The sequence below is a fragment of the Saccostrea echinata genome, unplaced genomic scaffold (assembly GCF_033153115.1).
Source record: "Saccostrea echinata isolate AGI-Se365-2 ecotype Australia unplaced genomic scaffold, CSIRO_AGI_Sech_v1 ptg000050l, whole genome shotgun sequence".
NCBI lineage: Eukaryota > Metazoa > Mollusca > Bivalvia > Ostreida > Ostreidae > Saccostrea > Saccostrea echinata.
In genome coordinates, this window is record NW_026889799.1 from 1359893 (window position 1) to 1386948 (window position 27056).

Here is a 27056-nt window from a genome sequence, read left to right on the forward strand (position 1 = left end):
AACTGAAATTAAGTGATTCGAGCTTTTTAAAAGCAATAAGCGATTAGGTATAAAACAATTTGCCTAAAAATTAGCCAGGAGTAGAGAAGAAGTAGAGAAGAAGATTTACATTATATACACTGAAAAGGATGAGTACACATAAAAATCAAATGGGCAGTTCGCCTGCTAGATATCCATAACTTAGATGTCTTCTTTAGATATAATGCAATATCAATCAAGCAAACATGTCAACTTTTCCAAATATCACAAAATTGAAAAATTCATAATTTTCACATATAAAAAATATTAAACTACACCAGGACTTACCACTGCATTAATTTTTTTCGCTAGTTAAATATCAGGAAGCAAAAATTGAACATCAAGGTGATCCCTTAAATCGCCTATTCGCAAAGAGAATGTACTAAATAGTGGAGAAAAAATATTTCAATTGGTGAGCAAGCATAAAATTTTGCATTAAAGATTCTCATTCATTAACTGAATATGAAATATTGTTGGTCATTCATGCTTCATTACTAAATATATTCTCTGCTAGGAATGCATAACTTGTGTTGCCTGTATCGTATTTATTTATCGAGGTCCCCTAAGGTATATAAACTTTGAATTTTTTAGTGGGCATTGTGCACATACACTATGCCTTTCCATCGCAATCTCTCGTTTATAGCCGTCTTTACAATATTTGCATTCATGTCATATACAATCTTAATTATTAAATCAACTATACATATATAATTCAGTTATAAATAAATAAATATATAGATAGATATACACGTCTATTCTGTACAGTTCGCCTTAACAGTGCAGCAATTAGGGTAATGAAGAAAGACATAAAAGGTATACAATTGAGAATGCTGGATAATCTTTACTGTCTAAAGATTTGAGTCAAAAGATTGGATCACTGTGAAAAAAAATGCTTGTCCGGTATATCTTTGCAGCCAATAAAGTTCAGAGACATACCTAATATAAAAGGTAGTTTGTTTTATAATTTGCTTGTTATTACCTATGATGAACTCTCACATTCCTAGTTTACATTTTTCAATGCATTCATCATTTCCTCTTTTAAAACTCCATTGCTCAGTCTCATGATGGCCTAAAAATGGAAATCACTCATTTGAAAATAAGAAATAATAAAACGTGCTTAAAAAGATTTTTGCATCTTCATGCGAAAGTGATCATATGTGTCCTCATATGTGTCTTATGAGTATCATATGTTTAACATCTGCTGAACATATGAAATTTCCACAGTATATTCAACATATAATTCAAATTATATGTTGAACATATGTTTAAACTACTTATTGAACATATATCAAATTCAAAACATATGTTTAGCATTCTTTTGCGGTAACCCTTCGTTTAATATATTTCAATCATGTTCCTTTCAAACATGCGTTCAACTTACGTTTTGAGTCCGACACTCAAACAATCAGAAAACACATACTGAGAAAGTTATCTCATCTGGATCAACCTGCACACAAAACGTCGGCTTTTTGATAGTACTTAATACTTAGGGTATTCTACTGATCCCAATAATGCAAACTAAATTTCGTTTTTTTTTTATATTCCATATTTTATTTTATTTTATTTTATTTTATTATTATTTTTTTTTTGTAATTTTGTTTTTTTAATCAATGATTTCTTTTTTATGTAATTATTTCGTCTATGATTGTGTAATTTCGTTTTTATTTAATAACTTAGCTTTTGATTTTGTAATTAAGTTTTTCCCCCTTCATTTTGTTATCTCGTTTTTTTTTTTTATATAATACATTCCTTATCATTTAGTTACGTTTTCTTATTTTGTAATTTCCTTTTTTTTTCTTTTTTAGTAATTTCGTTTTTCATTTAGTAATTTCGTTTCCTTATTTCGTAATTTAATTTTTGTTTAGTCTTTTTTTTTTATTCATTTTTTTATGTCGTTTATTATTTGTATTTTCTTTTTTATTTAATTTTGGTTTGCACTATTGGGCTTCTGTAGTATTGTGAAAAAAATGTTTGATTTTTGTAGTGACATAGTTCAGCAAAATCACATAGAAAATTAACAAAAAGTAAATAAAAAGTAATAGCCTGTTCACTCTAATATCAGTTAGGATGAATCAATGTTGATTTTCTTTTAATTTTATTCTAATTAAAGAGACTCCGAATATAACATTTATTTAAATAAATCTGTTAACCAGCTAATATTTATTTCATATTAATTATAAATATGCATATATTTTTTTTTTTTTACAAATAAACTGCATTGAAAATAGTTTAAATAAAATATGTAAAGATAAATTTAAGGGGATGAAGGACGAATGGGCACATGACTCAGTTTAACTACGTCTCTGATAATATAAGAGCAAACACGATTTAACCCTTCAGAATTCGTATAATTGTTTTTAAAATTTGTTTTAATTCACCATATTATATAAAAATATTGAAAAGTTTTAACATTTTTGTAGATATTAAAAGATACGAAATAAATTGATCCCCTCTTCTTTTTTCCTGTACTTTGCGTCCAACAAATCGGTTACGTCATACACGATCTGTTAGTGTACAAGAACATACTCTTTAAAAATATGGGCAGTATTATAACATTGAAAATGGTCATAATCAGCACATGGCGAGCTATTTTGTGAAACAATGAAGATAATTTTTGGGGCATGGTTGTTGACAGACAGCTTTTGTACAGGTATATTTATTTTCGCTTATTTAGCTTACGTGTGACGTCATAGTTGGTTTTCCCGTACCCAAGCAATGTAACCATGACTTATTTTTATGATGCTTATGTCATTATTAACGCTATCCTGTGCAATTTTAAGGTAAGCTTCACTATTCGATATTTTGATATTTTAGTTACAAAATGAAGGACTTAAATTTCAAGAAAATGTTCAAATATTAAATAAAAAAGTACTCATTTTTTTAAATCAAGATATAGTGTTATGAAAAAAAAATCTTCCATTTTTGAACTTTAAATCCTATTTATTTTCTGAGATATATCAAAAGTTACTCAGCCACTTATAAATTTGTTTTGATCTGTGCTTAAAAATTCCAATAATTATCATGGTAAGAATAGTGGACCCGTAAACAAGGAGAATCAGCTTTCCACTTAGACAATGAAGGCATGGTATTTGTCAATCGATATTTCTAAAATAAGACAAGAAACCTTAAGAAATAACTGTTTTCAGATATGATGTACATAGTAAATTAATAATATACAAAATATTAAAAAAAGATTGAATGCCATTTTTGTTTAAATGACCTTTTTTCAGTACAACGTTTTAATGTATATGCATTTTACATTACGATAAATGAAACAAGAAGACCATTTGTTTTAGGAGCTCGTATCAAAGAGGGGGTGGGGGGTAACTACTCTGTTGCACCATCTCCCCTTTATCCAAATTTAAAAATTGTAATTTTCTACATTACCTGTATTTCCAAATGAATTTATCATGAATGAAAATATTTGTATACCATTTTGTAATTGTATTGATGAGGAAAATCATTCCATATATTATTTCCGAGCCGGTTTTAATTTTTATTTGACAAAAGTGTACGTCATGTTTGACGTTTCTTTTACAAAATTAGTGTTGAAAGTTAGGGAAAAAGTAGGTGCTTTCGGGTAGTTTTTGTTGAGTTTTAGTTCATGGTGATTAGATTAATTAATTTCATTACAATTATATAAGTACATGAACTTCTAGTACTCTCATCACATAAAGTTTGACAGTTTTTGTATTTACTGTAGTACATAATAATCCGATAATCCTAGTGATCATAACGTTATACAATATTTTGGATGTGTTTTTGACGTTTACCCTAACATTCATTATGATTTAATTATGTTTTTTCTTTAGTTGAACGTTATATACATGTACAAGTGAATACCTACATGTATGTACGATTATGCATAACGGTATGGAAGTAAAAGTTGGAAGCTTAATGCAACAGTGCGAGTAAACATATTAACATGTGCATTAATTCGGGTCTTTCCTCAAATTAAATGAAAATGTTTTAGCTTCAGACCACCGTTGTGATTGAAAGATCTGATTAAATGATCCCATATCTGAATAGACTGACGTTTGCATTGTATCCATAGTAATGGTGATCACAATACAGGTAAAAATAAATACAAACAATAATCACAGTATATATGCATTGTTACAACGCAAAATGTAATGACAACGCAAAATGTAATGACAACGCAAAATGTAATGACAACGCAAAATGTAATGACAACGCAAAATGTAATGACAACGCAAAATGTAATGACAACGCAAAATGTAATGACAACGCAAAATGTAATAAACCGGGATTCTTGCATTTTGCGTTATTACATTTTGCGTCGATATCAACGTAGAATGTAATAACGCAAAATGTAAAAACAGACTTATTATTACATTTTGCTTTATCATATTTTTATATAAAATGTAATACCACGATTTTTGGATTTTTAAATTTTGCGTCGAGATTTAGCAAAATGCAACAACGCAAAATGTAATAACACACTTTTTGTTCAGTCAGGTTGAGAGTAATTTTTAATGAGTAGTAGATGAAGAAAAAAATGGAAATAAGATAAAACAAAAGGAAAAAAATAAACATCTGCTTATTCTTACATTAGATCTGATTTCATCATTTCATCATATATTGATTTCATTAGCCATTTAAAATAGGTTGATATTCAAATCATAGGTATTGCAAATTAGAAACATGCGTGCGCACGAGTGTATGTGTGTGTGTGTGTGTGTGTTGGGGGGGGGGGTATTTCGTTCATCAGTGTATCAGTTTACGTTTGCTTTTTGATAGGCACATGCATTTTTACTGGCAGGTGTAAATATAGCGGGAAGGGGTTTCTTGACAATTTAGATTTCATACTGTTTTACAAATCATGTGCATTGCAGACCAGCAAAAATAAAATTCTTTCTCTCTTTCTCTCTCTCTTCGATAATAAAATGTAGTTTCTGTATGCGCACACATGTAAAAATACAATGATTAACATACGAAGTAACCCCTACCCCTTAATCCAACAATCCAGACACTTGATTTAAACATCAACGTCAAAAGAATTCTACAAAGTACATGTCATGTGAAAGGAATGTTTAACTTATGACACGTTCCCCGTCATGTCAGCACAAGTTTGCAGTGACGTTATGTCATATTCTATTATGACGTTATATTTAGGTAGTTCAGAAAAGTAACAATATCTGGTACATTGTTATATTTTTCGCACAGTCTAATCCTGGCTGCGAACAACGCGGTATGTTTTTGATGCAAGTCATTGTCACGTAGGCAACATGGATAATACGTGTAAAGTATTTTTGCATCAAATCAAAGGATACAGCAAAAATTAAATTATTAAAATGTTTAAAGGACAACGAATATTAGAACAATAATTATATGGGTTAACATTAGAATACAAAGAAACTCAAATTTATTCAAAGAAAAATGATTGTAAATCATATACGGTACAAAGTTTGATCCACCAGATGCGCATTTCAACAAATTATGTCTCTTCAGTGATGCTTATGCCGAAATGCTGGAAATCCAAAATATTTAAATAAAAATAACTTCGAAGAGCTGCAAATGACTAGTGCCAAATACTTCAAGGGATCAAGCTATGCATGAGGGAGATAATCCTTAATATTGAAATAAATTTCTAAATTTTTCAACAGCGATTAAATATTTATCCGTAATTTCAAGCTAGTACCGACGTACTTAGCTATTGGGCTGTAGAGACCCTCGGGGACTAACACTCCACAAGCAGAGGGTCATCATGTAAATCATATACGGTACCAATTTTGATGCACCAGATCATATAACTATATATATATATATATATATATATATATATATATATATATATATATATATATATATAAGTACAGATTAAAACGAGCATATGCTTTACATATGAAAAACATATGAACTTAAACAGATGCTTGTCATATGATAAAAAAAATCAAGCAACATAAAGTTAGAAACATGTGTTGGTCACATTTTGCTCGATTTACATATGGTGAACATATGTTTTGAACAAATATTCAGCATATGTTCAGATTCAATGTTAAAAAAATGTTCTGAAGAAAAATAACTACACTCTGAAAAAAAATCTCATCTACTATAATGTTAATTGGAAAGTTCTCTTTTTCTTTTAATGGAAGTCATATTTCTTGTAAAACGGTTTTTGATGCCACAATTATGCATGTGTCTCCAGGATCATGAAACATTTTAAACTAAGATTAAATTCTTTAATACCCATTAAAATATTATAGAAGTCAAACAGACAAAAATACAAAATATTACAGTATTGCTTTACAAAAGTATTGCTATCTGCAAATTTAGACTTAATTCAATGATTAATAAATATTGTACAGGCGTTTGAAATTCCGACTTAAGTGTGTTTCATGACCCTGGGGTGAAATCTTAGTGAAATATATGCTGAATTTGAAATGCAATCTCATCTTCAGATTAATTATATGTGTTTAACTGTGATATGAACAAATGAATCTGAATACGTTACCAGAGTTAAATCCCTTCCTTTTTCCTCCAGTTCTTTCTTCCTTAATTTACTTGTTGCTGTAGTCGCATGCCCAACTTTATTTCTATAAAATCGGATTCTTTCGACGTCGTCAGTCAAAAGTGTATCACAAGCGTCTGGAATCTTTCCCCAGCCCTTAGTCGGTCGACTTTTCCTAAGATTTCGTAACATTCCGTACATCATTGTCACATCAAAATTTTCAGAGGAAGGATTAGAATTATCCGCTGTAAAAGATTGTAGATTACTTAATAATAGAATGAAAAGGTAAAACACAACCTTTGACTTTCTCCATAATTGGAGATTTCAAAGGAAATTTCTTCTAATCTCTTTTCAGGTTTTTTATCAGAGATATATACATGTGGGTATTTCTACTACAAATGAGTTTTCCTTTTCTCTCAGTATAATTAAAAGATTATTATTTCTTAGAAAGATTTATCACGAGGTTATTTTTATTTTATTTCATATTACCCTAGGAGTCACATAACTCGTTTTTCATTGGTAAGCTACCAACATAATTTATAGAAAATCATAAAATTATATATGTACCTGGAAACAGAAGAGCATATTGATCGTCGTTCAGACGGAGTGTTTTCTTTACTTTTTCTTTTGTCGCTGACAGGTTTACAAGATCTTGCATTGTAAACATCTTATCAAAATAGATCTGTAGGGCATCTCGTCCAACCTTTGTGAGTTTGTCAAATGCTTTGAAATTGAATTTTTGTATGCCCTCCTCATAAGAAAAGATGAAGTCGTCTCCACGTTGTAAAGGGACTTTTGATGAAAAAAAAATATTATCGATCTGTTATTTATATCTTTTGAGTCATATTCAATAGAAAAAAAAAAACATTTGAAAAAAATATAATCAACACATACACTTCAAGCTATAAAGAGCATAGAGGACACAGCGACATGTTAAGTGAGCATTTATTGTACTTTAAAACACCGTCTTATCCAAAAGAAACGTATACCAACCTGGATTATCATTTTCACAATCCTAAAATATGCAGAAAGATCTATTGAATTTTAATTCAAAAATTTAAAACAATTTACTTTGTATCGCATAATATATGTAAAATATGTTGGGAGAAAATATGTCTTAATTACGTTTTATGAAAAAGGTGTTTAGATAAGAACTTTGTAGTATTTTGTTTAGTTATTAAAAAGGTTTTCACCTGCTTCCAGTATCCTAGTAAATCTGATTCATGCAGAATATGGGGATGTAGCAATATATGTCTAGGACACGTTATTTTGCCTTGCATATGAATTGCTGTTTCCTCAACAAAACATTCATCATATTCTCTGAACACTTCGTTCATTGAACACTGGTATCCTACAGTGTACATTATTTCCTTGTGGAAACTTTTGGTGAGTACATTCAGTAATTCTTCAGTGATGTCACGTACCTTCAATGTAACTTCTTTTTTCATAGAAGTACCAATAGGCTGAAAAACCTGGAGTTGTATTGAAGAATGGTTCACTGCAAGAGCAACATTGTGTTGCTTATAGGCAAAACAAGCAACGTTTTTGAACAAACGTAATCCCTGGTCGTTCAGAACTTTCCATTCGCCATTGGTCTTTGTAATACAGGCAACAATCAGGCGACAGAAAATGAAATACGGAAGAAATGGGAATTTAAAGACAAGTACTGAAGTTTTACTTTGATATCTTTTAAATGTCTCCTCATGTTTTGCTTCAAACGTACACTTGTTCATACATGGTATGTAGTGTTTGTCGTTGCCTTTAACAATCAGACCAAGACGTTGCATATATTTAAGAATTTCACGTTTTGAATCTCCTACGTTTAAATCCTTGGATGACCATATTCGTTCCAAGAGTTTGTCTGTGAGATATCCGTTTTGACTAAAGTTTCTCCAATCCTCATAGTTGTCTACATTATCCGTAACGTGATTTAAATCTGTGATGATGTATTTGAAGGCATCGACAAACCATTGGATATCAATTATAACAATATTAGAAAGTTTCTTTTCCTTAAAGTTCAAAATTATTCCAATTTCATGGAAAAATTTCAGGATATCTGGAACTTGAGTATATTTTTCTTTAATCTTATGGAAACATTCCTTTTGGAAGTCTTCTTTTGAAATGATTCGCTTTTTTTGAAGTCTAAGATCCCTCAGAGTGATTTCACACAGAGCCCAGTCAACTGGAATAGTTTCCTTCCATCGATCCTCTTTTGCAATTGATGCAATACAATTCTTCAAATCGGAAAAATCGTCCAGGAACTGTCCATCTTTTGTTTTAAATCCTAAGAGGAAACATCTTTTCCGGTTCAAATGTGCCGTGAGATATTGATTAAACCGTAGATGCTCCAAAATAGTATTGAAAAATGTGTCGGTGGTCTAAGCATAAGAAGTTTAGAAGTTAAAATAAGTATAACGTGAAGGATTGATTATTGATTATTTATTGTTTTACGTCCTATTCGAGAATTTTTCACTCATATAGAGATGTCACTGTATACCGGTGAAGGGCTTCAAATTTTGACCTTTACTCGGCACTCAGGGCCGTTGAGCAGTGAGGGTTTTTTTTTATATCGTGACACGGGACCTCGGTTTTAAAGGTCTCATCCGAAAGACACGTGACTTTCAATTCTAATATCGGACATTTAGTGAAGAAACAGTCACTACCTATGTTTATTTCTCATGTTTTACGTGGCGTGGTGAACGAGAATCGAACCCGAGTCTCCCGATCAAGAAGCAAACGTCATTCCACTAGACAATCTTGACCGGTATAACGTGTAGGATAATTGATTATGTTCTCAGCAATTCTAAATCCTTAAAATGTTTTCACAATTCCTATGTTGCTTCATAAATACGTATTTTGTTAAGTCATTATTGTGGCATCAGTGATGCTACCTTTCTGGCTATTTAATTTGCTGATATAAAGTCAATTTACATTTATTCTGCTGCACATTTTATAATTTTATAAATACCCAAGATGGATACTACGACACTGGTCATTTTAATGTCATTCGAAATGATATTCACTATTGAAATTGATTATGTAAAAATGAACAGATCAATGTGTTCCAAGCTCTCTAAAATCTAACACTAATAAATGGTATTGCAACTTTCCTTCTTTCAAATGTATAAAACAATGAAAATAATGCAGGGTTTAAGTTGACAATATTTTTCATATTCACATAATTTACAAGTGTGTTGATATTTCCATGTTTTAATAGAAAGTATTGTCAATAATTGTTGAATACATGTATATCAGAGACTAAATGCATTTCAGGATAAAAACGAAGAGTTAAAAACATGTCAAAAATTGTTTGTTTTTTACGCTTAAATCACATTGGTTCTTTCTAAAATGTTGTTAAAAAATTCAAATTAAATATAAAGAAACAAAAAACTTACTAATTCCCATATAAATGTATGCGCTTTTCTCTCAAATAATTAAAACATTTTGCCTTTTTAATATAACTTGAAAAATTATTTACCTGTCCTGATGTGTAGTCAAGATGAGTCCCAACAAGTATTATAGGAGCACCTTCATCGCAGTAGATATGGACAGATTTCATCCAGAACGAGAGATATTCTATCCAACAGAAAAGACACATTTCTATTAATGTGCAAACATTTAAAAAAAAGAAGTGTATGGGCTATATCGCGCACCTACTCAGCATGGTTTTCAAAAGTTTAAGGATATAAGTTGTACAACCAATCTTCGCAGCTATGTTAAGGCTCCATAAAGGGGACTAGTTAGAATAATCTAACTGTGTTTCGGGACAAGCCCTCACCACAGTTAGAATACGTACGTGCAATGTAGCAAATCGGAGCGGATCCACTCCAAAATGATTTTGAAGAATACAAAAGGAGTTGCACTGAAAATAACTACAAAATTAATCATAACAAACCTTTTTGAGATTTTATATGCCTTTTAACCTAAAAAACTATCCATATAAAGAAAAATTAAACTCATTTTCTCAACGTTTTCTCCTCGCTTCAAATTTAAGGCTATATTGACATTCGGAACTCTCTGGATTGTTCATAGGAAATGCACAGAGTACGAGTTATCGCCCGTGTTTATTTTGCTACATTGCTAATACACGGAACGAATTCTATCGTTAAACCGGGTCCGTAGGACAATATCATTTTAACAATAGAACGTTCTATCTAAAAGGGGACGGGACCTACATGTGAATTATACGGGAAATGATTATTGTGACATCACACAAAAAAAGCAATTCCTCACAATAACAGAAAATAAAATAATTTGCGATTTTAAACTGCATGTGAGTAATGAACTATATCAAAACTTACCACTTCATTCATTTTTATCTCCAGTTAAATCCCACACAGCAAAATATAAACAAGTCACTGACTGCAATGCACTTGTCGACATGACGTCATCATGATAAAATTTGACGCATTTCATGTGTAGTGAAAGGCGGATCAAGTAATTTTTCACAAAAAAAAATCATTTTATTATTAAAAAGAATATTATTTGCAAATGCTAGGCAGACCATTAATACAAATCTGAAACCTTTGTTTAGTGCCATCATTTAAAAGCTATCGAGAGAATGTATTGAATTAATTCTACCTTGTTTTTTTGTACAGGGTTTGCATGTTTCACGCTGAGGTGCCTTACTAAATCGCGTTTTCCCAAGGGCATACAGTCTATAAATCTTGACCATTTTTTTTTAAATATACATAACGGAAAAATTCCTTAACTTGAAAAGTGCTGCTGCTTTCCTGAAATCGAGAGTATAGCTTAATAAATACATAAAATACTTGGTAAAGGTCACACATATTTCGACTAGAGCTAAAATTTAAACTAATAAAATGCAAATTCTATTTAAAGCAGCAGCGCTTTCTATAAACTACAAGATATGTAGAAACAATTATTTGCTTATTTTTTTTAAAAAACAAGGGTATGCCCTTGCGATATTGAAATTTGTTCATGGCCTACATACAGTACACATTACATACATTTATTACGTGATTGTCAAATAACGTGACCAAACCAAATTAAATACAGAGCAGGGTACACAATGTTATTTCAATTAATATTAAATTCATGTGATGATCTAGTAGTTTTACAGAAATAAATTCGGTATTTATGCACGTTTATATTCCGTTGATTTCCTCGTAGTACGCCCTAACATTGCTGCATTCTATGAAGTGGTACATAAGGTGATACATATGGCATGTCAAACGTTGCAATATTCGATCTTTTCCATTTGTATTGTATAACTTTCCATTTGTATTGTATAATTTTTCATTTGTATTGTATAATTTTTCATTTGTATTGTATAATTTTCAATTTGTATTGTATAATTTTTATTTGTATTCTATAATTTTCCATTTGGATTTTATAATTTTCCATTTGGATTGTATAATGTTTATTTGTATTCTATATTTTCCATTTGTGTTGTAAAAAAAATCATTTGTATTGTATAATTTTTCATTTGTATTCTATATTTTCCATTTGCATTGTATAATTTCTTATTTGTATGCGATAATTTCTTATTTGTATGCGATAATTTTTCATTTGTATTGTATCCGAGGATTGTTTATTTATTTCGTTACGAAGGATGTCATTGGTCATAAAATTTAGTCTGTATAAAGGTCTCAGGTGCCCATCACAAACTTAGTCTGGTACCCTTCCCACAATTCCGATCGCGCACTCTCTACAAACACAAACTCGGCTCCTCTATTTGCGGTGCATGCTAAGGGACGACCATTTGATTCTCGGGGGGTGTCGAATCCGATTATTTATTTTCATTCTCTCGCAGGAGAGAATATTTATTTCCAATATGACCAGAGACAAGGAGAAAAACAAAAAGAAGAAAATCCGCCCAAACCCGAAAACTCAGTTTTTTGGGGGTGGGGGTAGTTACCACCACTCAAGGTCAATTTATTTATTTTCTCAGTCAGCATTCCTAAGGACAGATTATTTATTTGCCATCTACCAGCGCTCCCTTTTTAGAATCCAATGACCGTCTAAAATGCACGTAAATACATATGCCGCCGAAATATGGCTGAAATATTGCCGACTCGGCGTTAAACAATAATCAATCAATCAAGCAAGCAAATACATATGAGCCCAGTTTGCTTTGAGCATCCGGAACATCTTCAACCCGATACAGGCTGAAACTTGACCAATGAAATCCTTCGTAACGAAACAAATAAACAGTCCGCGGATACAATACAAATGAAAAATTATCGCATACAAATAAGAAATTTTACAATACAAATAAGAAATTATACAATGCAAATGGAAAATTATACAATACAAATAAAAATTATACAATACAAATGAAAATTATACAATACAAATAGAAAATTATAGAATACAAATAAAAATTATACAATACAAATGAAAAATTATACAATACAAATAGAAAATTATACAATACAAATAAAAATTATACAATGCAAATGGAAAATTATACAATGCAAATGCAAAAGATCGAATATTGCAACGTTTGACATGCCATAGATACAACCTACCCACAGGGACATGAATTAAACAACACTAATTAAGGAGGCTGGGGGTCAACAAATTAACCACAAATTAACCACCAGATTTAACTTAATTTTTAAGATATGATATCTTAAGGTGTCAACTATCATTTGGCAAAGAAAAATTTCAAAAATTTTAGTTTTAAAATTTGATCATTTTCTATATCTTCATATGGAGCTCCTCTTCTAAAGGAGATCAATATAGTCTAAAAATGGCCACAACCCCCCAGCCTCTTTAAGGATGCTTCCCTATTTCTTTGACTAATAATTATTTTAATTTTTTTTTTAAAGATTCCCACCATATATTTCTATATAAAATACTTGTCTTCTATTGTTGCTCCAACCTATGCTCAAGAGACATGATTAGTACAATCTTTAATGTACACTTTCTGATGATACTTCTGTATTCATGACAAAACGTGGCTACTTAAATATAGTTACACGTTTTCCGGATAAAAAAAAAACAAACAGTGATTTGTCTTTACTTTGCTGTATGGGATTTTACTAACGACAAAAATGAAGGCAGTAATAAGTTTTGATTGATTGTGTTTTGTATTACGTCCCGTTCGAGAATTTCTCACTATATAGAAATGTCACCATATACCGATGAAGGGCTTCAACAAATTTAGACCTTTACTCGACACCATGGGTCATTGAGCAATTAGGGTACTTTATTGTGCCAACGCCTATCGAGAAATGGGACCTCGGTTTTGAAAGTCTCATCCGAAGGACCCGCAACTTTCACGCCAAAGTACCGAGCGCTTGGGAGAATGAACATTTGCCAATTATTTTTTTATCGGCTTAGGTCAGTCGCGAGCATGATTCGAACACACGACCTTCCGGTCACAGAGCGATCGCTCTAGTAATAAGTTTTGATGTAGTTCAATACTCTTACACAATTTGATATCGCGAATTGTATTTTTTCTTGTATTGTGAGGAATAGCTATTTCGGTGTTATGTCACATAAAGCATTTCCCGTAAAAATTAGCCCCGCCCTCTTTATGCAGGCTTAGCAATGCTGCATATTTTAATGTAAGATTGATATTGTATGATGACCGTGTTCAAGGATTATCAAAACTAAAAATACGAGGGTCCTTTATTAAATAATGCAATAGGTCATCTAAGAGAAAGACAACTACGTAATACATATTCTAAACATTTTCAATCCCTCAAAACATAATGATTCCCTGTTATCCTTTACACATGTCTTAAGTCTTTGTATCCATGATCAGAAAACCTCAACATACTCATTTTTAGTCTTTGTCCCAGAGACACTAATGTCTATCACTTCCCATGACATTTTCAATATTGTACAATCTTTCTTTGATTGTTTTTATGCGTTTTTTTAAATAAAAAAAATCTCAAAATGGCTGAGATCTAGCGAATATGGGGGATGGCAAAGCTCTGTAAAGTTTTTTTCATCAGAATTTCATTTATTTCTCTGTGCTTATTTACAGCAGCGTTGCCAGGTGCAAGAGAATTACCTTGGGACTTCCTATGCAGGAAATCTATTTACCTTTCCTTAGTGCAATTTGAACATAAAAGTAACCATTGATGGTCCTTCCTTTTGGTGTATGTACATTACATATTTTACTGGACCTCATGAAAAAAATGAAAACTAATAAAAAATGCTTAGAGCCTTATTTTCTCTTTACAATAATAAGATCGATAGCTTTTACATTGATTACATTTTTTACGGCACCCATGTTTCGCCATATCACCACATATACGAGCTTTTGTCTCGGATATGTGAGTTTATGGAAGTGACCCTATCATTTTGACCATTCCGGATCAATTAAGTCCATTTAGGTTCATTAATGTCATTCTATCCGGATAATTGTAGTCCTTTGGGGTAAAGTCTAATATTAAGTATTTCAACTTCCTTTCTAGAAGATTCGAGAAATTGGTAAAGTCACGAAATTTGCAGGAGAAAAATTGCTTTTAATTTTATTTGAATTTGTTAGTCGGAAGAAGTTGAGAGATTTTTAAATCAAGTTTAAGGATTATTTAACTGCGTTTTAAAGCAAATTGAAGCATCGATGGCTAATTTCTGCATTGATTTTTGATCGATTTAATAGTTTCACGTGTAGGGTAATTTTTTGTGAAATAATTCGGATAGTCTTTGTCAAATAATTATATTTATGTTTTTCGAGCAAAATGCCTAAAGCAAAATTCAAGTCAATCATATCCACACGGAGGAGGGCTAAAAAAAAAAGCACGGATGGAGACAACGGAGCCTACGGTCAAGTCCTAGCCTCTGTCTCGGAGCCTCAAGCAACCCCAGCGACCAACGTGCCCGGAACTTCAGCTCATGTAGAGCTTCCCTCACTGGTGTTGTCCACAGCCTCTCAAACAGCCCCATCTACCAACGTAACTGTAACACAACCACAGACGGCAATGGTCACGGGCTCTGCGAATCAAGTTCAACCGGAAATGAACGCTATTGCTCCAATAGATGTATCTACCAGTTCTAAAGGTACAGTTGGTAAAGATACTTGCATGCAACCAGTTTTGTTTTTGCCAAATTCTAGTTTACCTTCTATGGCAAATTCAACACAATTGTCATTAGGCTATCATGTCGACAACTCTACCAAACAAAAGATTGCTAATGGGGAGTATATTAATTTGGCTCATCTCTTGGTAAGGGACCCAAGTAAATTACAGGTTTCAACTTTATCAATGGATGCACAGGGTCAGATTATTGCACAACCAAAGAATACAAACAAAATAACATCAATTGACACATGGACAGACGCATTTCTGATTTTCGCTAGCATTTATCTAACAGCACATCCCAATAAAACGCAGCAATTGCTCAAGTACTTGCACGACGTGAAATTAGGGGCTGAGAAATCGCAGGGTTGGGTCACGTATGATGAGCAGTACAGGTTACGCATGGCAATAAACCCAAGTGGTAATTGGGGGGAAATTGACAACGAGTTGTGTCTTGTTTATATGTCACCTTCTGTAGCAGATAATAATCAAAGGGCATCTACATATTACAAGTGCTTTCATTACAACTACAATGGCAAGTGCACCAGGCTTCAATGCACATATACACATCGCTGTCTTAAGTGCAATGATATGCACCCTGCATTGCACTGTTTAAGTTCCCAAGCAGCATCTGCTCAGACTTCCCTTAACTTAAATCGTGCCTTTCGTGCAAATGGACCAGCTGGTCAGCAACCGCCAAACCCCATACCAGTTCTAGGCCAAAAGGCAACCTGGGCTACAAGCAAGACCTTTGGGACCTGGGCGTTTCCCCTATAAGATTGATTGATTGATTGTATGTTGTTTTACGTCCCATTTGAGAATTTTTCACTCATATAGAGACGTCACCATATACCGGTGAAGGGCTTCAAATTTTGACCTTTACTCGGCACTCAGGGCCATTGAGCAGTGAGGGATCTTTATCGTGCCAACGCCTGCCGTGACACGGGGCCTCGGTTTTTAAGGTCTCATCCGAAGGACCCGCAACTTTCACTTCAAAGTGCCGAGCGCATGGCGAAGGAACAGTTGCTACCCATTTTTTATCGACTTAGGTCAGTCGCGGCCGAGATTCGAACTCACGACCTCCCGATCACTAAGCGAGCGCTCTACCGACTGAGCTACCGTGAACGGTTTTCCCCTATAAGAACTAATGCAGTGATAGAATACTTGGATAAATACCCTGACGAGTCCGCGGTCATGTTTTTAAGGGAGGGTCTAATTAATGGGTTTAAGTTAGAATATTCAGGCCCACGTCTTAATATGTTTAGCAAGAACTTGGTATCTGCAGTGCAACATGCAGATGTTTTACAGGAAAAAATAGATAATGTAGTTAAGGAGGGCGGGTAGAAGGCCCTTATCAAAGACAACCAATACACAATTTGCACATATCCCCAGTAGGAGTTGTTCCTAAAGCTGATGGCGGTTGGCGAATGATAATGCATCTTTCATACCCACCGTCAATCAGTATAAATCATGATATTGATCCAGCTTACACTGCTGTTAAGTATACATACTTCGACACAGTTATACAAACAATAAGTAAACTGGGAAAAGGGGCAGTCATTGCAAAATGTGATATTAAAACTGCATTTCGGCTACTTAGGGTTTATCCAGGTGATTTCGAGTTACTGGGAATGTACGTAAATGGAAACTACTTTTTCGACAAATGTTTACCCTTTGGATGTGCCATTTCATGTAAAATATTTGAATCATTTTCAACATTTTTAGAATAGGTGGTTAGGGATAAAACTGGCATGGACACAATTCACCATTATTTGGATGATTTTATTTTCATTGGTGGGGCAACACTAATTATATAAAGATTGTAAAATCCTTATGCAAACCTTTCAAAAGGTTTGTGTTGATATTAGAGTTCCCCTTAATCTAGAAAAAACAGTAGCACCTACTACTTGTTTAGTCTTCCTGGGACTGCTTATTGACACAATCAAAATGCAAATTAGAATTTCCCAGAATAAAGTTAATGAACTTACTCAACTGCTGCAATTTTGGGTGGGCAAAGAAAAAATTAAATTGTCGGAACTACAAACTTTAGTGGGCAAGTTGAATTTTTTTAGCAAAGCAATACCTGGATCGTCCGGAAGTAGAGCATTTAATAGACGTTTCTACAATGCGATGAGAGGACTAGACAAACCATATTTACACATTAGAATAACTAGTCCAATGCGTGAAGACTTGAGAACATGGCTTGAATTTGTAAAAAAAAAATTAATGGGGTGGTGTATTTTCCGGATAGTAAATGGAGTACTTCAGATACACTTGAACTTTTCACAGACAGTACAGGGTCAGCAGAGTTAGGCTGTGGGTGCTATCTTAAGAGTGAATGGATCTATTTTCAATGGCCTGCAGATTGGGCTAATACATCAATTTTAAGGGATATTACTTTTTTGGAGTTGATACCTATTGTGTTATCTGTGTGGGTATGGGGGAAAAGATTGCAAAATAAAAAAAAATCATTTTCTTCATAGACAATATAGCCTTAGTTCACATTTTAAATAAACAATCATCGCAGTCTGAAAGAATTATGTCATTAGTTAGGCCACTAATGCTAGCATTGTTAAGATATAATATACAATTTAAAGCCAATCACATACCAGGTAAAAGTAATTGTATTGCTGATTCTATATCCCGCAAAAGTGGGAGGTTTTCAGGCGCCTCGCACCAGCAGCGGACCCAGAGCCGCAGACCATCCCAGAGCCATTCCAGATATTACTCTCTCAGTTGAAGTAGAGCGCTTGTTCAACGCATCTATGTCCTTAAATACTGCACAAGCATACACAGTTGGGATTCATAACTTTGACCATTTTCGCGAGACACAAGGATGGTCGCTCACTTGGCCGCCGACGGATACGCACATAAATATGTTCATTGCCCAGCTGTCATTAAGGGGTTACAAACATTCAACAGCCAAGTCATATATTACAGCAATTAGCTTTTATTGTAAAAGTAAAGGCATTAATGACCCAACAAAGACCTTTGTTGTGCAAAAACTTTTACAGGGCATGAAAAGATCAAATCCGGGTGGGGATAGTCGTTTACCAATTACATTGGATATCTTGTTTGTCATAATACCTAAAGTTAAGGTAATCTGCAGCAGCTCCTACGAAGCCGCTTTATATAAGACAGCTTTCTTGCTTGCGTTTCATGCATTCCTAAGAATAGGTGAAATTGCCTTATCGAAGGGAAATACAGTTAAAACCATATTACAAGTGGAAGATGTTTCATTATTTGCCAGTAAATTGACAATTAGTATTAAACATTCGAAAACAGATCAGATGGGTAAAGGGGTGACATTAAGCGTTCAGGCATCGCATGGGGAAATGTGTCCAGTTAGAGTTATGCAAGCATACTTACTCGGGCGTCCAACAGTTACGGGCCCACTTTTCTGTCATTTTTCAGGAAAACCCATGACTCGTTATCAATTTAGTTCAGTGTTAAGTAAAGCTTTAAATATGGCCACCATTGATAGTAGAAATTATAAATCACAGTCGTTCCGCATTAGAGCGGCAACAACGCTTGCTCAACAAGGGGCATCAAGGGCAGTTATTCAAAATTCAGGGAGATGGCGATCTAATGCATATTGCTCATACATTCGCTTATCATGTCAAATGCTAACATGCATCTAGTTTTTAATTTAGGCTATTATAAAGTTTGGATCGTGAGATCATCCATTGTCAAGAGAGCTTTTTTAGCATCAAGATCAAGAACAGGGGGTCACAATCTTAATGTACCAAATACATGCATATGGTGGCAAGGCTATGGGGGTATGATCTTGAGTCAGCTGATCCCTAAACTGGAGCTTCTGCAGAGATTAGAAGATGAACCCAATCTTGTTATAATTCATTGTGGGGCAAACAGTCTTGGCCTATTAAAGTTGAAAGACTTGTTGCAACAGCTGAAAGAAACGCTATTAAAGGCATCAAAACTATCCCCCAATTCAAAAATAGTCTGGTCAGGTATGCTCTCCAGGTTTGTATGGCGTTATTCTAACAATTTAAAAGCCATGGAAAATGCAAGAACTAGAATGAACAGGGAAGCTATTAGGGTGGTTACAGCACAGGGTGGGGCATACATTAAGCATGTACAGTTTGAGAGTAAGCATAGGAGTTTGATGACGATGGGGTTCATTTATCACAATTGGGGAACGACTTATTGTTGAACAATTATCAAGGAGCAATTGAGCATATTAGGTCTGGTCAGGGTAATGCATTCCCGGCTAAATGAGCGGATCCTGGTCGTGGTGACCAATTGCGTTGGGGTACTGCCGCCGCCACTATGGTTCTTGGCACCCCATTTGTGGCGGTTGCAGTGCCATAACCTTTTGTGATAGGCTTAGGCCAGCACACAAATGGTTATGGCCCTTACAAGTTGCGTATTCCGTCGCACCTCAACGCAATTGGAGGAGTGCAACACATTAAGCTCATTACATTTGATTATTTTGATATTGAAGTTTGAACTGTTGAATTTGTACATTGAATTGAAATTGATTATTCAATATTGATTGCTAATTGACTATTGGGCATTTAATTATAATCTGACTTGAGCATTTAAGGGTAATTGACTATGAATTATTATTGTATTGGTGACGTCCATGCACTTGTGACCTACCCAGTGCAGGATCAGCCCAATTTGGGGCCGTCACATATTTTGTATTGATTGTTTATTGTTATTGAGGGGTAGCCCTGTGGTAACCACTGATATGAATCACCGCGGCCAGAAGCGCCACAATAAAGAAGTATAAATATATATATCTTGTTGTTTATAGGGAATCTGAGATAAATCACAAAATATTTAACAAATCTTCTTTTTCGTTAAAACATTTGCTTTTAAATATACTTTTGGCTCATTTAATATATGTTTTCTCTTCGGCGATTTTAAAAAAATAAGGCACCCACAGGTGACTCCCGAACTCTCGAAGTTCAAGGGACCTTTAAAAAGTTCTAGAGATCATGGGGTTCGAGAGATCGGAAGGCAAAAGGAAATCCTTAATTCTCAGGTCCAATCATTATGTATCTATTATTATGTTTAACGGAAGAATTTGCTAAACGCAGTACAGTTAAGACTACACATGAAGATAATATGATAATGAGGTCATAATGAGTTTTGATGTCATGACAGTTGCTCCGCCCTGATAGATCTATATAAGGAAATAGATTTCAAAAACGTCATTTAATGATGATTGCGAAAATTTGTACAGAATGTCTGTATTTTCATGTTTAAATAAATAAACATTAGTGATTTTCTTTTATTTAAGAAAAAAACAGAACGTCTTCGAAATAATTCTCTTTTTTTTTTATTTGTGTCGTTTGGCTGCATTCGGCTTCAGCCAAGCACTTGCACTCAGTGAGATGGAATGTTGTTTACATCTAAGAATGTGGCGACAGAATTCAAATCACCTCGCTGGATGACCTCTATGAATTAATTGGTTAACTATATCAAGCAACTGCCTTTATATTTATGTCACATGTAAAGTACAGAATCTACATTTTTAATATTATGGACATGCTCAAAACATGTTAATTTAAAAATTTCAATACTCTCCACTACCAGTGTATTGTTTTGCTCTCTGAACAACGTTGTTAGACACGCTTTGTTTATTTACATACATTGTCAGTCTTGTATATATGTTTGTTTTGACTGACTTACAAGTAATTGTTCTTGTAACAAGCCCTAGCTTCTCTGTTTACTATCTGTTTTTTTATTTTGATTACATCAGCAATGGGTTTCAGTTTTTCTAGATAATTTCAATATTTATATGTGTATTGTATAATGTTCCTCTGATTATTATGCTTCTCTGTGTTTTATTCATATTAAACTGAAACCCAAATATGTAAATATGTTTAATATAATTCATATGTAGGGAGAGGACCTTTTAAGTTTTAGGAACTTTTGCCCAATCCCAGTTGTAAAATTTATAAACAATAAAATATGTTCAAACCAACGTGGCGACAGCAGCTGGGATATTCAGTGGCTAAATGCAATAAGCAGGAAATCTTTAAAGAGAATATGGATAAAATAAGAGACATAAGCATTGTTTATCTCTTTGATAAGTGGATGGTGACATTATTTCGGGAAATCATGGAAAACTGACACGATTTGCAACACCTTCCTAGGTCCCTTTCTTTTCATTTAGGTGTGTATGCGTGCGCATAGTTATCAACATGTAGACATACTGTTGTTTATATCGATGTAAAATAAGCTTGAACTTGTACAATAATATGCATAATTACCGTCCGTCACATACTGTAATGCAGTGTCTTGTGTGTATGCCCCCAACACACATTATAAAATGTGCACCTTTTAGCCTAACAATTTAATTTGCACTGAATGTAGAGAATTTTTGTCATTCAGTTTATTTTGGGAAAAAACCCAAATATGTCTGTGTAGAAAAGGGAATCTGCAATAATACAAAAGTTACTTTAAAGGTGCTTGGACACAGATTTGAAGTTAATATTTTCTCAAATTTTCTGTATAATTTCATGACTTATATGTTGCTATAGCATTTCATACTAAAATATAATAAAAATCTTATTTCATCTCGAAGTTATCAAAACTTCGAATTTCTAGACGCGTTGGATTGACACATCCTTGTGCTTTCACATATTTTAATTTTATTCTTAATACTTAAGAAAAGTGGCAATTTTGTTGTGTATTAATGAAAAATATTAAAACTATTACCCAGAAAATTCAGAGCAGAAATGTTCGAAAGCAAAACCCACTCACAGTATTGCAAGTCCGTGCTCAGTGGTGTGTGCAGAGTTTAACAATTGAACACACCCGGTGAATCGTAAACGTTAACAATAACAGAGCTCGTGCCCTGCTTACAAAAACAGTTTACGTTTTACGGGTGTGTTCAATTTGTTAAACTCTGTACACATCACAGAGCACGGACTGACAATACTGGTGAGTTGGTTTTGCTTTCGAACATTTCTACTCTGAATTTTCTGGATTATAGATATAATATTTTTCATTAATACATAACAAAATCGCTTCTTTTCTTCAATATTAAGGATAATGTTAAAACTTGTGTTAGTGCAAAGATGTGTTAATCAAACGCGTCCCGGAATTCGTAGTTCCAATAATTTTCAGATAAAATAAGTTATTAATTATATTTTCGTGTGAAATGCTATTGCAATATATAAGTCGTGATATTATACAGAAAATTTGAGAAAATATTAAGTTCAAATCTGTGTCTAAGCACCTTTAATTCATTAACAATTTAATTCATTTATATAACATTACTATTACTCTTTTCTTACATGTACAGTTTCAATCATTGGTTCATTTAACATGCAATGATGCTGTCTTTCAGCAAACAAACATGTTACATAATATAAAATGCACAGCATGGCATGATATCAAATAATAATTCAGATGCAGTCACACTTGAAGTGTATATGTGAAGTCAAACTGCACAGTGTACAATGTATGTGCCTTGTAAGTACAATAGTACAAAACCCTATAAATTTTAAAGTATACCTCTGGAAATCAAAATTTCGCTCAAAAATTATATGAAATTTAAGATTGCAGTTTTTTTTTACCATAGTTTTTTTAAATTTATATTTATATGTTTTATCTATCTGTATCACTAGGCTGTAAATTTGTAGAATTTCTACATAAAAGGAGATAACATATTTGAATTTTGATTTGTCTGACTACATGTAAATTAAGTCAGTCTTATATGTATAAACATATACTTATAAACTGTTTACATATACAATTTTTTTATCATTGTAGTTGTTAGGTGTTGTAGGCTTAAAGAAAAATTACATGTAGGACTTGTGAAACTGGGATGTACATAACCCAGAATTATCAAAATAGATGCATCAATTTCTCCACAGGGTATGGTCACTACTAAAGCATTTCACATCAATGTTATAGTATGCCAGTGTTATATTTTTTTCCACTTTTGTATAGGTGAATGAATTAAATGTTAGTCTAATGATTTTATTTTTTTTAACTATAGCTACCAATCATTCCTCTTGCCAATGTTATAGGTTTCAATTTTTCAGAAAAGTTGTTTCCAATTATTTCCTGAATTTCAGAAAATATGGTATAGTATGGTTTGTTTTGCGCAATACAATTTCATTCCCTTCTACAATTGTTGTCATAATGTATTTCATTCATTACATATATGTTGTAATTTGATTAATTGATCCATTCAGGCAGCACGTGTATTCATTAATCAAGTAGAAAAGATATGCTCCATATTAGCTATAAAATATATATATATTCCTGGCAAGATTATTGAAATGTTGAATTAAAACATATACATGTGTATGCTTTCTATACATATGTAACTCAACACCAGTGAACTTTCCATAATGGTATTTCATTTTATTTTCAGAATTGATTTCATCCAAAGGAACATGAGGTGTTGGAAATATTTTGGACCTGCTCAGAATTCCCTTCACAGCCTGCCTTTTAATTTGAAGAGCTGTGTTTATTAGATAAATTTTCTATAAATATAATACTTTGACTTTTAAACAGTACAGTGGTGTGAAAGTTTGAAAGCTGTTAAGGTTTAAAAATCTTAACTTGCATGTATATTTTTGTTTGTAGTACAAAAAAGTTCACTTTTTTAACTGAGTATCTGCTTCTTGACTACAATTTTTAAAGTACCAAAATAAGTAACACCATATGTAAACACGGTATGATAATTTATTTTTAACATGTTAGCACGGTACATTATATCAAAGGTGCCAGAGACAAACTGGTGGGGGGGGGGGGTGTAGATCAGTAGAAAGGAAAACAGGTTATTAGTGGCAGATTTAAGGGGGCGTACCCGGCTTGCGCTCCCACCCACCCCCACCCCTAAAAGTGTCAAAGTTAGCATAAATCATAGTTTCGTCGAAAAAAATTTAAAATGTGTACTCAGTAGACCTCATTTTTACCCTACAAAATCTCTAGCATCCAGAAGCTTCGCAGGTAGGTTAAGGCTTCCCGTAGAATATGACAGTGCACTTTGTGCCTTCACTTCTCTGAACTACCAAAATATGACATCATAATGGAAAATGACGTCAAGTCACTTCCAACTTCAGGTGTTATGACGGGAAGAGTGTCATGAATTTTACACTTTATTTAAAAGTGCATGTAAAATGCTAGATAGCTTTTGCAAAATTCACGGGTCGTTAAAGGTTTTATAAGTCTTTTACGTCCGAATATTTTAAAAATATATTGCTAACATTTTAAAGCTTTGGGAAGCCTTAACATAGCTGCGTTCCGGGGGCTTCGTCAAACCAACTGGGGGCCTCCAGGCGGCCTGCAGACCATGGCCACCTGCCTACTTATTGTTCTCCCCCTCAACTTCAACATTCTTGCTGGTTATTAATATCAGAGGTACTCCAATCCCTTTCTTCCGTTCATAAAACTTTTATCTTAGTCTAGAATCCCTGAACAGTAGAAGGTTTGATAGCTGCTAAGACAATATTTATTTCCAATCAAGGACATACACAATTAAAAAAGAATGTACGTAAAAAAAAAACCCACTTCTGTTGGAAATTTTTTATGCGTTTGTGTACCCGGGGAAGAGGTATAAATATCTAATTAATTGATAGAGACTGTCTATTGTTTATCAGAAATGATTGAATCTTTCAATATCTTTATAATTAGCTATGTGATGATGGGTGTTGCGTCAAATTTTAGGCCGTTATAATATCAATGAGGAGATGCAGAAGGTGTCAAAGACGTCTTGAGCAGCGTATAAAAGAACGAAGGCATACAAAACAAAATAAAGTCAAAGATTTTTTATCTCCCATGAAGAGTCAATGATGCGTTTGAAAATTATATTTACAAATGTAGAATGAATGTGTCAAGATTTCAATTTTTAATCAAAAAGTGCAACCCAAGAGGTAGCTTTTTTATTTTGAAATTATTTTTTTTTTCTGTATAGCTTTTAAAAAGTGATGCTCATTTCTTTGTAATACATTAGATAATTTATAATTCCTCTTGAAATAATGAAAATAACCTTTTTTTTTAAATACTGGTGTTTGTTTTCAACGAATAACTTAAATATCTAAGAAATTTAACTGAATAAGCATCAATTTTGAGATAGGATAGATATCAAGGGACACATTGAAACGTTGTGCAGTTTAATTTTTGTTTGCCTTGTTCTTGCATTTTTTGGTTAAAGTTGACATTTTATATTTTGACACAAAATTGGATCCCACGTGACTGTAAAGTGTCAATTGATAACAAAAAATACTGATGAGAAAAGCGATGAACATACTCTTCCAATGCCATTTAGATATTTCAAATGGAGTTTCATCCTAAAAAAAAATAAGGCGGTTGAACTTTAAGTGTGTCATTTTTAGTGCCTTTTTATAGAAAAGTTTGCCTTAACTGTACAGTGAAAATATTTTGGCATATTTTCTTCCGTATTTGCAAGCAGTTTACCTGATTTCAACAAAGACGATCGTATCTTGATTAAATTAAAAAAAAATCTTTCAGATTCAATATCTGTTTCATTTTCATTACTGCATATAAGCTCAGATGATATTTGCACGATATCACCCTAGATCCTACACAAGTTTGCTCGGATGGCAATTCAGTTATTGAGAATTGAGTTAAGTACAGTGGTATCCTTACTGAGATTGTGTAGAAATAGAAAAAAAAATGTTCGTTATTCATGATAAATTTTTGATATGTCTGCAAAATAAGTTCCCAAAATCATAATCTTGCTGGTTGTCAAGTCAAAATCGGTCGTGAACGGCAATCTGTTTTTGAAAACTACCAATTTACCAATTATTTAATTATTGACCCTCGGACGATTCGGCTGTACTGTCACTTATGTAAACACGCAATTAACATATCCACTCTCGTCCCATATATCCACTGTTTTCCAGTTAAGTCCTAAATATCCTAGCTGAAAGAATTACACTCCTGATTGACGTACTAGTATATGATGTATAACCAACGCTTCGACATATCAAGAGTGAAAATATAATTCATGCAATATGTGTATCAGGAACTAGGTTTGAAAGATAGTGAACTTCGAGAGATCGGAATCTCGATAGATGAGGAGTAAATTTGCTTCGTTATGTATAGGAATAAACAGGACTGGGATTTTACTTCGAGAGATCCAGAACATAACAATCATGCTCCAGTTCTGATAAAACTCGGTACTTTAATAAACTTAAGGATGATAATTCCGTGTATCGATTTGAGATTTTGTTTGCAATATTGCAAGTACGATAGCTACATGTATAAATCTACTTGAGGATACAAAATTTTGTATGTGAATTTAGCGACAAAGGCAAAATCTGTGAAATAGTTTTCAAAGCAGCATTTCCCCTAAATTTGTGTTATATGTAGGTTACCTTATTTTCTTAAAATTGTCGAAGAGAAAACATTCATTAAATGTACCAACGGTCTAATTAAAAACAAATACTTTAACAAAGATTTTCCTGATGGATGGCGAAAGATGGGTGCACTTTTTATAGCCAAAAAGGAAGATCAGTAGAAAAAAGTGGAATCAAAGAAAAGACTATCGTTCTTATTATTGTAAAGAGAAACAAGGGTACCAAGCATGTTTTGCTACTTTTTATTTATCC

The 27056-nt window shown here is 33.1% G+C and overlaps 3 protein-coding genes across 3 annotated transcripts in view; 1 reads left to right on the forward strand and 2 right to left on the reverse strand.

The window, feature by feature from the left end:
• Positions 1-27056, reverse strand: part of LOC133203371 (uncharacterized) — a 284718-nt gene that overhangs the window by 102207 nt on the left and 155455 nt on the right. The window lies entirely within an intron of this gene.
• LOC133203347 (uncharacterized) overlaps positions 6446-27056 on the reverse strand; it is an 87996-nt gene continuing 67385 nt past the window's right edge. The window contains exons 7-11 of the mRNA XM_061339144.1: positions 9969-10066; positions 7684-8868; positions 7484-7505; positions 7058-7282; positions 6446-6735 (exon numbers count right to left, since the gene is read on the reverse strand). Of these exons, the coding sequence (XP_061195128.1) occupies positions 6446-6735; positions 7058-7282; positions 7484-7505; positions 7684-8868; positions 9969-10066 (1820 nt within the window). The remainder of the gene's footprint in view (positions 6736-7057; positions 7283-7483; positions 7506-7683; positions 8869-9968; positions 10067-27056) is intronic.
• On the forward strand, positions 15154-23996 carry LOC133203349 (uncharacterized). Its single transcript, XM_061339145.1, has 2 exons — positions 15154-15472; positions 23852-23996. The coding sequence occupies exons 1-2, from the start codon at positions 15154-15156 to the stop codon at positions 23875-23877; spliced, it is 345 nt and encodes a 114-aa protein (XP_061195129.1). The 3' UTR covers positions 23878-23996.

Coding starts and splice junctions, on each gene's coding strand:
- LOC133203349 (XM_061339145.1), top strand. CDS start 15,154: ATGCCTAAAGCAAAATTCAAGTCAATCATATCCACACGGAGGAGGGCT. Junction 15,473..23,851: donor TGTATCTACCAGTTCTAAAG/GTACAGTTGGTA, acceptor TTTTATTTTCAG/AATTGATTTCATCCAAAGGA.